The sequence below is a fragment of the Pezoporus flaviventris genome, unplaced genomic scaffold, assembly GCF_033815535.1.
Source record: "Pezoporus flaviventris isolate CSIRO_AGI_PZ_B2104156 unplaced genomic scaffold, CSIRO_AGI_Pfla_v1 ptg000007l, whole genome shotgun sequence".
Classification (NCBI taxonomy): Eukaryota; Metazoa; Chordata; class Aves; order Psittaciformes; family Psittacidae; genus Pezoporus; species Pezoporus flaviventris.
The window spans coordinates 47351336-47369153 of NW_026892555.1; the positions used below are offsets into that span (position 1 = coordinate 47351336).

The 17818-nt window shown below is 39.8% G+C and overlaps 1 protein-coding gene across 4 annotated transcripts in view; it reads left to right on the forward strand.

The window, feature by feature from the left end:
* OSBPL1A (oxysterol binding protein like 1A) overlaps positions 1–17818 on the forward strand; it is a 73528-nt gene that overhangs the window by 32682 nt on the left and 23028 nt on the right. For all 4 annotated transcript variants that reach the window (XM_061448638.1, XM_061448639.1, XM_061448636.1 and 1 more), the window contains 2 exons: positions 9801–9963; positions 16782–16932. In XM_061448638.1, the coding sequence (XP_061304622.1) occupies positions 9801–9963; positions 16782–16932 (314 nt within the window). The remainder of the gene's footprint in view (positions 1–9800; positions 9964–16781; positions 16933–17818) is intronic.

Consider the following 17818-nt stretch of genomic DNA (forward strand, 5'->3'; position numbering starts at 1 on the left):
GTATTCTTTAGCTTAGAACAGCTTAGTTACAGGAGCAAGCTATGAACTACATCTTAATTGGAGAATTTTGTGCTGCCAAATCTACACTGCTTCCACAATGTGAGCTTGTTCAGGTACGTTGTTTGACCCTTGAACAGAAATACAGCTTCCTGCTAATCTTGTTACTATTGCAGGTCCCTTTTTCAAGTTGAGAACTATGGTGAGAGAAAGGGTAGGGAGAACAAAACAATTCTTGCCTTGTCTGGAAGCATTTAGTTTAGATGGTCAGAGCATCAGCCTCTAAGCCTTATACAGATCTGTTGTAACAGAAAAGCGTCTGCAGGAGATAGGAGAGTGAACTGATGGGGCATAGTCATACATGCGAATTTTATCATCATGGTAGGGAATAATCTCAAATTGTCAAGATAATGGTATAGCTCCTCTAGATAATGTGATAATCCATGTATGTTAGTATCTTATACCTTTCTGGAAATGCCAAGAAGGTCATTAATTGTGAAAACATTCCATGCTATGAACGCAAATTGGATTGTCTACTGTTCCAGTGAAACATTTTGCTGCAAGGTCAGACAAATGAAATTGAGGTGAAAATGAGCTGGCTGAGCCTTTTAGACAGCTTGAAACCTTAGACAGTTGCATTTGTGCTTTACGGATAGCAGAAATCTAGTTTTGTCTGACCTGCATCTCTTCCAGCTCTAAAGCCACGTTTCAGGCTAAGGGCTAAACTCTAACCTCACACAAGGTTCCCAGTATGGAGCTTGTGGCATAGACAACTGGCTTCAGAAGTGTTAATATTTTAATGGGAAGCTGGTTTCACTCTGAGTCAACAACGCATCCAGTTGTGTAGCAGCACTAGTAAGCCAGTAAGAGCCAACAAAAACATAGCGAAACCATGGCAGTTGCTTCAAAAGAGAAAAGATTAGTACATGTATTCACTGTGATCCAACTGAGTAGTTTGGGGAGGGGATACAAAGAGGTTGATCAAAGTAATCAGTGGTGTATACCGAAAAATACTTAAGGGAAGTAGTTAGATCAAAACTGCCTTAAGATCTATTTTCAAAACAGTCCTTAAGAATAAAAAGGAAATGTTTCCTGTGTGTGTTCTTAAGAACCCTTACATCTTTAAGTCTAGTCTCTCTGTTTGTGAGACTAAGCAAACTTCAAAGATGTCCAGAGTCTCTCAAAGGGAAAAGACGTCAGAAAAAAAGATCCTACCAGATCTGAAAACATGCAGTGCTCTACTGGTCTAGTCCTGTTAGCATCAGTGTAATGTGTCAGCTTAAATAAGACCCTTAGTTCATGTAAGGTTACTTGTGGCACACGCCTGTGAGGTAACAGAAGCTTAATCTCACTAGAGCAGCAAAACATCTTTGGGATATGGTGGTGAGTTGTTTTTGTTTTGTTTTGTTTTTTTTGTCTTTTCCTGGTAATCTTGTAGCTCTGAAACTTGAAATGAGCTTCTCCAACGTGTGCAGCGCTGCTGATGTCATTCAGTCCTGGCTTGTTTTGGCATAAGTGATTGGCAGATGTGAATAGCAGCCATATTTCATTTCAGCTTTACTCGGAATAGAAACAATACTTAACAGAAAAATGACAAAATCAGAAGGCTTTTGTTTGAACTCTTGAGACCTGACTAGTTGTTGTTGTTACAATACTGGAACACAAGTAGGGACAGAATGCACTCTGAAAGCTGGGAACTTCTGCAGCTCTCAAACATAAGTAGATTTCATGAGATTCATTATTTTACAGGCAAGTCATCAAATTAAAATGTAAGATCCTTTTGAGAGGAAGACTTGGAATTGCCATTATTTCACTTTACAAACAAACCAGAAAAAGCTCTGTTAATTCTTGACTGGTGCAGGATCACTTTGAAAAAGCAGTCTTTTCTGATTAAAAAGCTTAAACCCAATTAAGCTAAAACTATCTTTCTAATCTGCCATCAGAAATTAAGTATTTGCAGTTTGCTCTTGAAGTCCTAGGTGGGTTTTTTGGCTCAGAACTTCAACGTTCTCAGCTGGTTAAAACTGCTGTGCTTCATCAGTCTCCGAATAAACAAACTCTGACATAGCCAAATGTGGAAGCAGGAGAGGGAAAGGAAGGCAGCAAGGTCCATGTTGAGGAGGACATGTCAGTGCCTTAGGGGGAAAGGTGGTAAGCAGTCTTTGTCCCTAACATGTGGACAGTTGAGAAACCATTAATCCAGGTGGTCTTGAATGATGAATTTCTATGACAGGCTTGTATGTTGGACAGAGGGTGATGACTGCTCTTGGCATCTCCAGCTCTTCTCTTGAATAACAGTTCTCTTACTGCCTTGATGTCTGTATGTGTTGGTTGACATGATCCTGCCAAAGTCTTGAGTTTCTTCTGTGTGGATAATAGCTTGGCTCCTGCTTCTGGCAGTGGTTCCATTGTCTTTTTCTAAGTTTTATGATTATATCTAGTCCTTTCCTTCATTAGCAGAATTTTATTATTTTAATAAGCATAGGGGAATATAACTCTATACTCAGGAAAAATGAGGTGTAGTCTTTCCAAATCAGCCCTGCTAAAATCCTTCTCTTGAATTTTTGAGGTGACTGTTTGTAGTTGACTGACAATGATTCCTTGTGTTCATCTGGGGAAGAATTGAGGCAGAGTCTTATAACTTAATTTACAAAGTCTTTGTTTTCTTCTATAGGCTTTGAGTTGGGGTGTAAGTAGAGAGATTACCAGTCAAGTGGGTATGTATGGGGTTTGCTTGTGTGTATGGGGTCTTTCAGCCTTTGTACAAAAAGGAACTTTATTGGCAGTTCCCTACATATAGGCCTGAAAGAAAGCAAAATATTATGTTAGCCCTCTGGGTGTTTTTATCTTTTGAATTTAATGATCTTTGTCAGATATGGTACTCTGATGCTATAGCTGTAGAGTCAGTTGGCCAGGCTTCTGAGATGAAGACTGATGCTGTCTTGTGATACAGTAAGTAACCCTTTACCTATCATCAGTGAGCTCAGCTTACCTCCTTGATTAACTGATCACATCTTGTTTTGCATTTCAGTAGTGGCAGTAGCAGTAGTTCAGGTCACTGGCAAATGCTATCTAACTATTCTATTTTTAACTGGAGATCTGATAGATCTCTGGGTAAATGGTAAGCTTAGAGCACAGAGAGAGAAAACCTGAGCAAGAAACGATGGTTGAAGTAAAGCATGACTTTTTTGGATCAGTCCTCTGTACCCTGGGGTGAGACAAAGGCTGTAAGAAAGTTTACAAGAGCTAGTTTACTCCAGCAAATTAAGTTATGATACAAGGCCTTAACGTATGTTAAGGTAGCAGATATTTGTTGCAAGTTTCTTGTAGCTGATGATGATAGTTGGTGGTGAATCGTAGGGGGACCGTGTGGAAAGGCCTATGTGTAAACAGATAAGAACTCTAAAAGTTTTATATAAAATATTTACATGTTTTAGGGCTTTAGGAGTTTAGCGATGTGTTCATGAAGCTGACTGCATCTGTTTGGGAACACTTTGTTTTTGCTTTAGCGTGAGCTGTCACACTTGCAGTTTTAGGATGTGTCATAGGAATATTCATAAAACATTTGTTCCTTTCTCTAATAACTCAGATACCTGAGGTGTGCTTGCAAAGAAACATACTGAAACTGTTCCTGTTTTGGGGGGGTGGAGGGAGGGTTGGGAGAAAAGCAGGATTATACATACTCATATTGTACACTAATGCCTGCTTAGTGGGAGTTAAGTGCCATGAGTAGAAGTAAAAATTAAGCCTGTTTTAAAATTTGTCTTTCTGGAAAACTTCCTCTATTGAAGCACAAATGTGGTTAAGACTAGGAGAACTGCATGAGAGAAACTGGTTTCAGTTCTCACTTTGTTAGCAGCTTAAGCAGTAGCTTTTCCCTGCTCTAGGTAGCAAAAAAATCTAAAAGGTCTTTTTCATAGAAGCATATCCTGTAGAATTAGTGCTGCAGTAGCATGCTTCAGAGTTTGCTAGCAAAATATGTAGAAGTTCTCAATTTCTAAACAGATAGGCCTTCGGGAAGATACTCGGAATCTTTCACATTTCTTCCATGATGAAAAGGCAGATTTTCTTCAGGATGTGGAGGCAGACCTGACTCTTCTTGAAACTACATAGTTCTCATTCTACATTAAATGTAAAAGAATAAAAGATTTACTCAGCACTAGTTTAAACTGGTCACTACAAAGAGCTGGCTTGTGCAGAGAGGCCCTAGAAATAGGGACTGTATTGTACTAACAGTAAAATTGCAACTATGTGAGCTTGTCCATTAGAATAGACAAACAGTGTACATATCAAACTGTGCATTGAGGTTGTGATTTGCACTGTTAGCCTCAGAGTTTTGTGGCAGGGGTTTTTGTTTGGTATGAAGATCACAGAATGAGGGAAGTGATCTTTGCACTGGATTCCAGTGCTTGCTGTATCTCCCCTTAGTGTGATGTGTTACAACGCAGAACATGTAGGTTCTGTCTTTCAGGGTCGTGTGTCCTGTTGAAGTAGCTGACCTGGGAAACTAGCAGTTTCATATAAGCAGATGTAGTGTGAAAGAAATGACAGGTTTTATTGGCATTTACTTCATTACAGAAAGCAGGTTTACATTTCCTAATGTCAGGAGAAGTCCCCAGAAAACTGTCAGTTCTACTATAGCAGCATTTTTCTAATTCCCTTGGTTACATGTTAATTTTCAGCCAGGTGTGAGACTAGCCCTTAGCTTGCTACTGAAATTTGCACCTTGAGTCTGTGCTTGGTGGCAAATGTCCCATAAGCAGTGACGTTTCTGGGAGGATGGAATTTCTATGGCAGTTGGACAAAGTCATTCATTTTTGAAAACCAAAACCCCACTTCCGGGTAGTCGGCAACACTGGTGAGGCAGTGTCACACGCTGCACTCTGCACTCAGCTTACTGCAGAGCAGAACTGGTACGTGGTGTACTGGCAATGCATCAGAATCTGGCTTCAGATCCCCTGGTGGTTGCTGTATGAAAGAGGTGGTTCTTCCTTCCTACACAACTCGAAAGTCTGCATATTTGGGCATTCTTATTCCTAACACTGAAGTTGAGTGGAAAGTAAAATGCAAGTAAATCACACTGCAGTGTTGTGAAGTCTGTCTTCTCTTTCTCAGTTCAGGAGAGCCTAGAACTAAGGTATGTTGTCTTTTAATTTACTATTCTAATGTTAAAGGCAGGTAGCTGTACATATTGTTGAGGTGTCTCTATTTGTTGTATGCCTTGCTTGCTATGTGTTGTTTCTAGGATTTACTTGCAGTTGCAGTAGCATGTAGCTGAGATGATCATTTATTAGCTGGGCATGCAGTGGTGTGACCCTTTCCTACCCCACAAAAGTGCCTCTGTTGTTGGGCATTAAATTAAAAACATCCAGCACCAAACAAAGCAAGTATTTTGTGTATTGTGCTGAGATGTCTTCAGGATGGACAGAGAAGCCTTGGTTACAGCCTGTGCCAGTAGAGTTCAAGACTTCAGGCTTTAAAAAAACAGGATGGGGGTGAGGGAAATAGTGGTTTGGTGCAATTACTGGTCTCTCACCTACCTTGTGGATGTTCAGGGTACAGAAAGGAATGGGTCTGGTGTTTGTTATACACAGATAAGCTTTTTGATATTTTGGAATAGGCATGTGAACTTTCTGCTAGTAATACACAGTGAAGGAGTTAACTTTTAAAACTTCCTCTTGTGCTTAGCAGAATTTCTAATGGCATGGAAAGACAATAAAAGTGCTGCAAATAACTTGCTGCTTTCCTTTAAAAAAACAGAGGTCTGGCTGCTAAAATAATTATACTACTTAAGCTCCCACTTCAGTGGTTACAGCCTGAGGGACTCAATTTATGGGTAGCTGTTGGAAAGAGATTCCCATTCAGTTAAACCAGAAGTGAAACCAGAACTTGGATATCAAACCCCTTCAGCTGGAGAGTGGGTTTTTTATAAATTGTTGTGCTGACCTAGATCCTGAAGTCTTGGTGGTTTTGTGTCAGTGTATCAGGCTATAGCTGAGTCTGTAGCTGTAAGGTTAATGATTGAATGATTGTTTACTTCTGTGGGACAAAGTTAGATAGTTTCCATCAATAATTATGAATCTGAAGTTTCACTATAGTAATAACCTCTTTAGAGGTTAAGAAGACTGATCTTAACTGTCATTGTCTAACAATGCAAGCAACAAGCCCAACTTTATTGATAACTGTAATTGTACTTGTGCAGAAAGCTCCTGACAAGGATAAGGTAGGAAGCCTGACCAGTTGAACATTGGGAACTTGGCTGAGCTCATGCCAGGCTTGCTAGGGTGCTCTGCGCTGTGAAGCTCAGTGGGAATTTTGTGATGCTGATGCTGGTACTGGCATTGTGGGGACCAGTGACAGGGATCAAAAAGAAAAAAGCTATTCCATGGCTGGAGGATGAGGACTGAACCCAATATGATGTGAACTGCCATCTGTCTCAGCTCAGGCCCCACTGCTAAAGGTAGAGAAACCATGACTGTATCACAAGCTGTGCCTCATTCAGGTTGCAGTAAAATGTCTCTTCTGATATTTTCCTGTATATGCTCAGGTTGGATTTCCAGAGCTGTGTATTCGGATATCTGCATCATTTTGGTGTGGTATTTACTACCTTGTTATAAATATTTGTGTTACTGTGTGCAGTAGTGTCATATTCAAGTAATGCAACTTCATGAAATCGTCCAGTATTCCCCTGAAAAATGTTGGTCTGTCTGTGTCCAGTTCAATAGACTGTAGTGTGAAAGCAGGTGTTTTCTTCATTGTTTTGTGTGCATCTTTCTTCTTTATATATAGATCCTAAGGATTCTGTGTTAATAAACATCTTCAAAACTAGTTTTGAAGTTCCTTCTGTAATCTTGCTGTTGTTTTTCTATTGGAACGCTGAAGAAAGATGGGATGGACAAAAAAAAACTTGAAGAAAAGGGGTAAAGCTGAAGTGTCATATCCAGAAATGGTGGTGAAGTAGCCAGGAAGATGGAATAGTTCATCTCGGAACTTAATCATAGACCGTGTCTTGTGAATGCAAAATAAAGTATGGCAAAATTATGCATAATGGCAATCTACATGCATTTTGGAAAAACCTATCACTCAACTGTTCAATCCTGTTGTTCAATAAACCTGTGCTTTGAAAATAGTAACACTCTGCCTGTATATTCCGTGCTAAGCTTTAGTTGTTATTTATTTATTTATAGTTCTCACATTGACGCTGTGGAATTGTTATGATGCTTAAGGACACAGTGTAGGTACACAAAGTATTTCCAGATCACTACCTTCAAAGAGCTGCTACTGTAAAACTTTTACCCTTCAGCAGGTACTGGGCTATAGAGGTTTGCACAGCCCACCCCTTGGCTCTCTGAATGTGTGTCCGTCCCACAAGCTCAGTAGTGTTGACAGAAGCTTTATATTGGACTTCAACCTCCAGCCCCCAAGTACTGAATTAAGGTTACTTCAAAACCAGTTCGTTCAGATAGGAATTAGTATCCCAGAGGTTACAAACAACAAAGTTAAACACATTTCCTTTTTTTCTTTAGCCTCTAGCCTCTGGCTAGCATCCTGCTCCTTATGTAACAGATGAAAAAGCTTTGTTTTGTTACCAACTAGTAGTGTGTAATTGCTGTACTAGTCAGTATTTGGCAGCTAGGAAGCCTGGAAGTACACAGAAAGTCAACCGGACTGTAAAAGCTAGTTAGCTATTTTCCAAAAATTGACTTTATTTCTAGTACACCTGCGATTCTGCATAGCTCTACATTATAATAGGGCAGAGGAACCTTCAAGTCAGTAAAAGATTTTAGGGGGGGAGGCGTGGTATCTTAAGCCTGTGTCTGTTGTTGCTACTTTAGTCACACTGCTGTGCTTTTAGAGGATGCAAGCAAAAGATCATCTGGGTTTTGTTAGATAGATTTTGATTTTTTTTTTGATTTTTTTTTTTTTTCAGTTAGCTGTTAAATAACATTGAAAATAGTTTTAGGTAGGGCTTTAAATAACTTAATCTATGAAAACAAAATATTAGAGCATAAAGGCATCAAGTTCAGTGCTGCAAATAAATTTGCAAATCCCGTTTTCATAATTCACTTTGCTGTTTAATGAGCGAAAAGTATCATTTTATTTTGTCTTCCACTCTCCATCTTGGAAGAGTGAAATACTGGTGTTCTTTCTCTATATGGGCAGTTTCTTGACTGTTTGTTAGCATACAAAAGGTAAGCCCTGCAGAAGGGCTTAGTAACAAATTCTTGCATGTCTGATTTGTATGAAACATTGCAGTAATTGACTTGGTTGGTACTGTCAGAGTGAACTTTAAATGAAAGTGACAGTAACTAGTCCAGACCATTTCTTTCATTTTGTTCTGGGTAAAACTATTAGGCAATAAGTGACTTACTGGTTTTATTGTTTTCAGTGAGCAATCCAATTTTATACTCTTTTAATTAGAATTTAATTACATTGCCCCTTATACTCAGAGCCTGGCAGCCAAACCAGCTGCTTTAGTGTTTGACACAACTAAGGGGGTGAAAATTTCTTCCATAAATCTTTCTCCAGAGGGCATGTTGCTGCCAGCATAGAAACTCTTCTCTGTGGCAAATCTGAAGTGGCAAATCTGCTTTAATACCTCTTTTCAAGCCTCTGAATTTGTGCCTGACTGTGCATCTGCTGTTTGAGTGGTTGTTATAACTGAGGGGGCTGAAGCCTCCAAAGTAAAGCTTTAATATAAAATGTAACCAGATAGGACATAAGAACAGATCTCAAATTAGATTCAAAAAAGTGATGTTGGTGTGTATGTAAGTTGTCCCTGTAACTGTTCCAAGAGATTAATTATCATGCCTTTGCATGCTTTTAGTGGAAGGGATTTAGCATTGTAAACTGACCTTTGAGAGTAAACCGGAGGACAAGGCAGGGGTTGGGGATGCTTTTTAAAAAGTGACTGAAGGGGATGATGAAAGAGAAAGGAAAAGAGTCGGTGCTTTAGGGACTGAAATAGTAGCACATTGAAGTGTTGCTTGGCTGGGAGAAGAGGCCCTTCAGTTACAGCCCTCTTCCCTTCCCTGACAGAAAGAGGAGGCGGGGAAGCACCACAAAAAAAAAACCAACAAAACAACAAAAACCCAAGGAGGAAATAGGAAGGACATGGTGCTCTCCCGTTACTAGTCCGGGACTCAAAATGTGGATAACATCATCCTTCCTGTAGCCAATTGCATGTGTGGGCTTAAAAAAAGTCGTCCACCATCTGGTGGCTGGGCTGCTTTTTTTTGTCAGCTTCTGGCTCCTCTGTAAACTGTTTTGGGAGTGAGGAGGGAGGGCTGTTTATACTGATGTTAAATCAGTAGGGGAATCTCTTTTTTAACCTCCTGTAATCCTCAGGGTTAAATGTTTTCAGATCATTGTTCAGTTGCAGTTATTTGTAGCTGGCGTTCACATTTGCTCTGTAATTCAATTTAGATGATGCTGCTTGGCCCAAATTAGAGCAGACTAGTACAAGGAGCTTGGTGCGCGTGGAAAACGATTACTAACTCTGTAGTTAAGGTCATCCAAGTAGAGCAGGAAATATTTCTCCTCAGTTTTAAGGTATGATTTTCTGGTTTGAATTCACTTGTGGAATTGTGATTTATACTGTCAGCTGAGAAATCAGACATAAGATCTACTGAAAATGCTGAGCAGTAACCTTATTGTCATCACAAAAATGCTGTAACATTCTCGTTAATCTGTGTAGTTTCAGTTCCAGCTGTTTGCTGGTTATTTGTCTATTTTCTGAATAGCTTCCAGCTGCACATTCTTCAGAGAGATGAGATTTTATTCATACATGTATCTACTTATAGGTGAGGAATTTGAAACTGGAGCATGAGCAGGAGAAAAACAAGATCTTGTCAGAAGCATTAGAGACACTAGCTACTGAACACCATGAACTAGAGCAGTCGCTGGTTAAGGGATCTCCGCCTCTCAGCATCATCAGTGAGGAGCAGTTCTATGATGCTGTTTCAGGTAAGCAGGGATGTCCAGAATGCGAGTGCATAGCCAGAACATGTGTGGTGAATGCGTTGCGGGGAGGTGAGGGGTGGGAAGAGTCCCACTTTCAGTGAAGTCTCTGCCTTTCTAATGTGGAGCTAATTTTAGGAGAATGCTTCATGTGCTGCTTTTAGCAGCCCACTAAAAATTTGCTTGCGTTCACCTGTAGAATTGTGTTGTTTCACCTTAGCATGACCAAAAAAATTCCTATGAAAACCACAGGGCAGTCATGAAAGGTCTGATTGCTTGTGTGTCTACGCCCTTTTTTAAAATAGCAAAACTCAAGGCTCCTATTTTAGATGTAACTGTATCTGGTAGTCTTCTGACTTGCTTTCTCCATGATGGTGGGTGTTTTTTCTTTTGTTTTTTTAAGATCAGTCCATAAAAATCCCTGCTTTTGAGGGATAATGAGGTTAATAAAGGCTTGTACTATTTTTATTTTGTGTACCATAGCACAGATGGACTAAAAGGATGAATCAAAGTCCTTTGTTCATTTCTTAAATAGCTTTTCTTCCCCTGTCTGCTCTTCAGTTTACTATCTTTCATATTTGCATGTGCAGACCAAGGAAATAGTGATTTTAGAAAACTCTGAACTGCTCAAGATAATTACAGCACGCATTTGTATAGAGAGGCTGTACAGTGCAGGTCAGTAATAGCTGTACTGTTTACATCTCTGTAAGTGGGTGATCCTAGGGCACGTAGCTGTCTGCAACTATGAAGGACCTGGAAGATCTTGGGAGTGAACATAATCTGACTGTAGTAGATAATTAGGCTGTGATGGTATGTATCACAAGCAAGTATGGAGTTACTTTTTGTGCTGAAAGGCCTCAGGCTCTTTTGCTTGTCTCAACAAAGCAGAGAATAGTTGTTTCTCTGGTGCTGCTAGAATGTAGTCTCTCCAGCCAGGCTTGCTTTGTGTATGTGAAAGAATATTCAGTTTTAAAGAGCTATTAGTCTGTGTATCTCATAACTGACCCAGTCTCTAAAGCTTTCTTAAATGAAGGTGTCCAAAACTGCCTCTCTAGCTGAGAGGTGGTATTTTTTTCTCTTGAAGCTGCAAACAAATCACACTGAGTGGATTTGTATAACTGTGAAACTTGTTAAGCGTATATATACACATACAAGAATCCTCTCTCCTTTGGGAGAAATCACTTGACATAATTCATCTCGATTGCAAGTTAAATAGTTTTTCAGGACAGGCTCACTTTCTTGACTGCCTGTCGACTTTATCAGGCTTGTGTTAGATTCTCTTCTCTAGGTTGTTCACATTCAGTGCTTTGCAGTGATTAAGGTCCTCTGTCTCTGAAGGCACATGTCTGGGGGAAGGGCACTCTGTTTTCTATATTTTTTTGGGAGGTGGACATGGATGGGGGACTAGAGAAAGGGAAAAGTGACATCTTTTCCTGGCTTCTTGGTACATGTTATGACTTCCACCATAAACACAAAAAAAGAATTAGTTTTTTGTGGGTGTGGTTTGGAGTGGATTTTTTTACTCATTACTGGAATAATGCTAATACTTTCTAACTTGCTTTTCTGCCATATCTGTGGAGTCTCAACTAGAAGGCTTCTTGTCTCTGTGTGACAAGAATACAGTGAGAGCAGAGGATATTTGGCACTGGCTCAGAGTTTGGGCATGTGGGTCTTTTTTCTTGGGCTAATGAGAGAAGGGATATGATGGTAAATATGGTCATAACAGAGAGCAGAGACTAGGCCTAATTGCCAGAAGATAAAAATTTCTATCTCCAAGAATTCTAACATATTAAGACTTTGTTTTTATAGCTTTTGCTAAACCTTATTTTCTGTCTGATAGGATTTTAAGTTAAATGATTTTGAATAAATAGACATATTCATGACTTAGCTTAGTAGGCTGTATAGGAGATTGAGCAAACACGGATGTATTTTAACAGGGATGTAGCAAGTCATAATGTCTATCAGTGGAAAAATGCCACTACTTTGAGAGTATTTTTTCTATTAGAATCTTTTTGCAATTCTAAATCTCCGCCACAGAAGTGATTTTAGAAGTGAGAGTATTGCATAACTCTTTGGCTTGCATTTTGAGCTGAAGAGTTGTTAGCTTTGACTTGACAGGGTGAAAGAAAAAGCCACTGCTGCTTTTTGTTTTTTAAAAGAATGTTATCCACATATTAGACACTTTTGCTTGTTTACTCTCAACAAAGTAGAACTACCTGTGACAATTCAGAGCAATGGAAGACTTTTAATCAGGTTTTTGAACAAGAAGTGTATTAGAAAGGGTATGTTCACAACAGCAGCTACTTGTCCCCATTTACCATGCTCTGATTCACATTGTAGAGGAATCTGATTGCACGAACCTGACTCCTGAACGAAGCTGAATTGGAAGACACAGGCTGGTTGCTATTGGACACTCAGTGCATGGAAGGAAAGTAGAGCTAATCTGAAGAGAACACCACCAGAAATGTTTTTAGTTCAAGTGTCAAGTCCTCAGCACCATCTGTTTGGCTTGCAAATCTGCTCCAACTGAGCCATGCTACCTGCTGATGTTGGCATACACCGCATTGGTCACTGATAAGTCTGTGTTGCGTAGTTTTGTTTGTGGAAATTGTGGGCACAATTGCAGAAACATCCTTCTTTTCCAAAACAGGGGTGAGGAAAACGTTTGAAATGTGGTAGGATTGCTTACTGAGGCAGTAGTTTATTTGCTGAAGTCTCTCTTCTTTTTAAGTGATACGCTGTTACCAGTGCTTCCTGGCTGTTGAGGTAAATCCTAAATCTCTGCAATTGGAGAACAGTAGACACTGAACATGAAAGGAAGAACCTACAGGAAATGGGAGTTACTTGTGTAACTGCAGTATGGTGTCCAGTGTTAAGAACAGCCGAGTTAAGGGTGTTATTAATCTGAACTCTGATGGCAATAGGTCAGTTAGCAGTGTTTTCTTGGTGTGCTGATGGTGTGCTGATCTTCTCACTATGGGAGTGGTGGAAAGGTGTAATTAAACTTGATAGCACATGGAGTGCTGGAGCTCTCAGTTTCAGGATTGGATGCTATGTTTAAAGCACAGTGGGGTGGAGAGGGGGGAGTTTGGGGAAGGGAAGCAGCACTAAACAAATAGCAGAATTTAATAAGACAAGTGGCACCTCCTAGAGAGCTGGAGAAGTTATTAGCCTTGATTAAGTATATAGACCTCAGGAAGCTTGTGAAAACAATACAAATGCAGAGTCTATCCGCAGTGCTGAAAAATGGCTAAGCAGGCCAAGAATTAAAAAGTAGTTGATTTTTGCCTTGCAGATACGATTCCCTGATTATATGCAAATTGCACACTTGATTTGGGAAAAGCTTAGAACTGTCCTGATTTTTTTCTTTAACAGATTTTATCTGAGAAGTGGGGGTTTTCTACAAGCACAACTTTGTGTGTGTTGAGTTGGGTATTGATGTTTTTACATAGATGGGATCTTACTATAGAAGCAGTTATTTAGCTGCAGGAATATTTAGATTATACTAAAGCTAGCCCTTAATAGTACAGCTTCAGCTGTTACGTACCACTAATGGGTGCTGTGTTTATGAATAATGCTTCTAAATGGTACAAGAAGAGTAGGCCAGTTGTGTTGCTTCTGCTCGCTTCCTAGTTTGTCACCAGTTACCAGCTTACTTAAAAACTGTACAAAAAGCACAGAAACTTTTCTGCTCTTCCTTCCATTTTTAGGCTAGTTTGTCAAGTGGCTTTTTTGGATAGTATACCAAAAACACTGCCCAACCTCTGTGAGAACACTGCTGCCTGTGTTTTAACTATATTCTTGCCTTGAATATAATTAAAAGAATGAATTCAGGTGTTTCAGGGAGTGATGGGAAACACCTGGTCAGTATTCAAACCCAACTTTGCCAGTGGTTAAACACTACCTTTCTTAGGTGTATTTATTAACCAAATACATTGGCCAATATTTTTTATCTGGAACTGAAGAGGTACCAGTTGTTGCAATAGATTAACTTGCCTTAAGTTTCTTCTGTCATTGCTTCTGCTGTTTCCCCTTGCTCACCCACTCTTGCAAAATGTAGCTGGTGTTTTTACTGTTACCTTGACACTTCAGGTTTCATGAGCTGGAGAGCTTCCTGCTCTTGTCTCAAAGATCCCTTAAAAACCTTGGCTTCTGAACAGGCCTTATTCCTTCTCCCCCCCACTTCAGCCCACACCCCCTTAAGTTCAATAGGAAAAAAAATTCATTTTTCTCCTAGTCATCTGTTTGACAGCTGCTCTGTAGCAACTTGTGAATATAGATCTTTTTTTGCAGTGACGGGGGAGTATGCAAATCTTAATTCAGAAAAGAGTTAGCTGCAAGTACACAGGGAAAAGCTCAGTCTGAATTAGTTGCCTATTGATCTGTGCTCACGATACAATATTAGGCTTGCTCATTCCGATGCCTAAACAAACACTCAAGGCTTGTGAAGGTAATTGGGTCAAAAAAGGTTGCTGAAGTTAAGGGGTTGAAGATTGAGATCTTTGGCAGGAGCTGTTGTAGTCATACTTTCTCAATGAGAGCCATTTCCCAGGAAAATGGGAGAGATGTCTCTGGAGAGCAATTTCTCTTAATGGTGTCTGGTTTCTTTCTTCTGCTGTTCTTTATTGTATAGCATGCTCTTGCATTAAGCAAGGCACATGCCCTGGAGAGGGGTGGCTGGTCATTGTCTACAGCTCTGGAGAGGTTTGCAGGTGCTGAGCTCAGTCCTGCATAATTGTGTCTCTGCACAACATTAGGAGAACTGATCACGTGCAGTATTAAAAAATATGAGAAGCATATCAGAGAATAGTCAGTGGTTCTGGTGAAGGTAACCTGTTCTTCCCTTTCCACCTCTGGAGTCCTAGGTCTGTTTCAGAAGCTCAAATTGAGGGCATTTGTCTTGTGACTCTTCCACCGTCCAGGACTGCTTGTTTGCAGACAGAAGAAAGGAGCTGTACAGAGGGCAGGCTCTGCTTTATGTTATGGGTTTGCTTCATGGTTTTCTTGTGACAATAACAGTTGGCACAATTGAGCAGCTCTTTCAATAGAGGTAGAATACTTACCTTGAAGGGGTTTGTAGCTTGTCATACAGTCGGGATACTGAAGCTCAAGTTGCGTCACACTGCTAGAGTGTCTCTTCCTCTTGATATTTGGATAGGCAGAGTGTTTTCCTGGCTACCTGAGCTTATGATCTCTGGAAAAACCTGTATTTTATGTAACAGACTTGTCCACAAGTAAAAATGCTTCTCCTTATCCTACTTGTTATATATAGTACCCACCAAACTAATGCTTTGATATGTTATACCATAATTTGGAACAGAACCAGACAGACAAATTTGGGGAAACTTGTGAGAAGATTCTCTGGAGTGCCAGTCCACTTTTTTAGCATATCCTTAGCACCAGCTGGCAGTTCTTTTCATTCCCTAGCAACTGGCTTAATTTCAGTACTGTCTTGATGAGGAATAGGGATAGATGCTTTTAATGAAGTGGAAGATCTCCTTTATGCTTCTAGATCTCGCTCTGTGTAGAGAGGGTTGAGACACTGTGGTACAGCCCATCCATTCAGCAGGATTTTGTCATCTTCTTGACCCTTCTGTACTCTGGATGTAGTAGAAAGTGTTCTTGTCACTGGCCACCAAAGCAACTTGCAATTTACACGTTCAGGAGAAGCTGCTGGCGTAGTTTTCTTAAGAGAAAACAAGAAAGCACCTGGCAGTGGACATCTGTGACTGAGATGTTCTTTTGAATGGACTACTACTTCATCAGGTTTTCATTACTGGTTTTGAATTAGAATCAGTGTGTGAGAGATGACTAATCTTGCAATTATTTCTCTGGGTATTTGCAGCCAAGAGCAGTAGCATATGCTGAAAGAAGTACATGGCAGGAATGGTGTCTACTACAGTTTGGGTGTGCTTTTTTTCAGAAGCAGTGAGGCTTGATTTAAGCTCTGCCATTCAGTATTGTACCTGGTTTCTGCTAAAGGATTTCCCAAATGGGATAGAAATTAGTGTATCATTACTTGTCTTGAGCTGTTCCCTTGTTTCCTGGAACTTGCAATTGGATAATCCTTTGACAGTGTTGTCAGGTTTGAAGGAAAAACATGGAACAAATATACAGCTTTTTGCCAGGAAATTTTTATTTTCTGATTTGGGGCAAGCCTGTCCCTTCTCCAGAGGTAGTCAAGCTCTGCCTAACCAAAACACTGGTTGGAAATAACGTGGTGTGTTGATATTTTTAATTTTAGATGTGATATGGATTGTACTATTAACCTACCTTCCAGAGTACAACATTTATCTTATTGATTGCTGAGCTTATCATTTAGACTTTACTGGGACTTACGTGGCTAATACAATCCACTGCATACAATATCTCCTTCTGTTCTTTGATTCTTGTTCAGTAAGTTGGGAAGTGAAGGTTGTGGGCGGCCCAGACTGTCCAGGAATTCAGACCAAGCTTAAATCTTATCCAGAAGAAGGAGTCGATGCTTGAATGTTGAGGTAACATAGGTAAGGTGCTGGCATTTGTGTGACACTGGCACTTTTCCTGAGCAAGTTGTAGTAGCTTCAGTTTAATAACAGGGTCAAATTTTGTCTCTGACAGAGGATTTTTAATGTTCTTGCTTATCATGCAGTCTCTTTGTATCTGGATACTGATCTGACTGCTGCAGCAGTCAGTGGCAGTACTAGTTACTTACCAAATGGATGCTCTCATTAGGACACAGTAGCCTACTTAGGTTTCAGTTTTGTACAACGAGGGAAGATCTGCTAGTGACTGAAGTCTAGCACAGGTGGTAGATTCATTAACATGCACCTGCTCTTTTGCAGATTCAGAATCTGAAAAATCATTAAGTGTGTTTGAAACAACAGCCTACTCCTTGGAGGACATGGATTCAAAAGATACAATAACTTCAGACATGCCTGAAGAAAAGGTTTGTGGCAGTGGAGAGTCACTGTCCAACGGGATCAAGAAACACAGGTAAGATGTTGTCTTTTCTTAATGGTGAGTAAAAGACCATAGGAATCTCTGGAAAGCTAACTGAAAACATTTTAAACTTTGTTATGGATGATTGACAAATGGTTGGTAGTGCTATGGTTTTATAAAGAACATTTTTCTAAGGATAGTGTGCTCCTTTGCATTTGTTTTTTTTTGATGATCGAATCTGAATAAGTAAAAATAAAATAGAATGTGCTATGTAAAAATGGACACACTTGGTTTTTAATAGATCTTAGTGAAATCTATGTGGATTTTAATTCCTTCATGTATCTTTAATGATCTATGCCTCCTATTGCCTCTTTACTTTCCAGACACTTGATCCTCCTGTTGGTATGGGGAATGACTGAAAAATATTGTTAGCCTGGCATCAGAAACTCAAATGTGAACAAAGGGAATCTTATTCCAAAAGTCTCATCCATGTTTTATGTGCTTATTTTGTGTTGTCAAATGATCCATTTTTGTTTGTTTCCCTGCCGATAACAGAGGACAATAGGTCTGGAGTTAATGAGATGTAATAGACACCACTATGCTCGAGTTTCAGTGAAAGGGCAATATAATGTTTATGCTAGAAATCAAGCCAGACTTAAGCATGTTTTCAGAAAGAATACTTTGGAAATATTTTGGATGTGCAGAATGATCATGGGGATTCCAGATTTGTGTAAAACCAGGAAATTATTATTTAATTTTACAGAAGCAAGCAAAACTGCTTTAATTACTTGGTATCCCAAATAGTTAAATTACACTGACTGTTGAAGTATGTGGTAATGTCAGAGACCTGATGTTTCAAGGTTCAACCTCTGCATGTGTATCCCTCCCACGCTAGGCAAAGACTAAGGCAAATAAGGGCTTGGGTGGAATAATGGGGTGG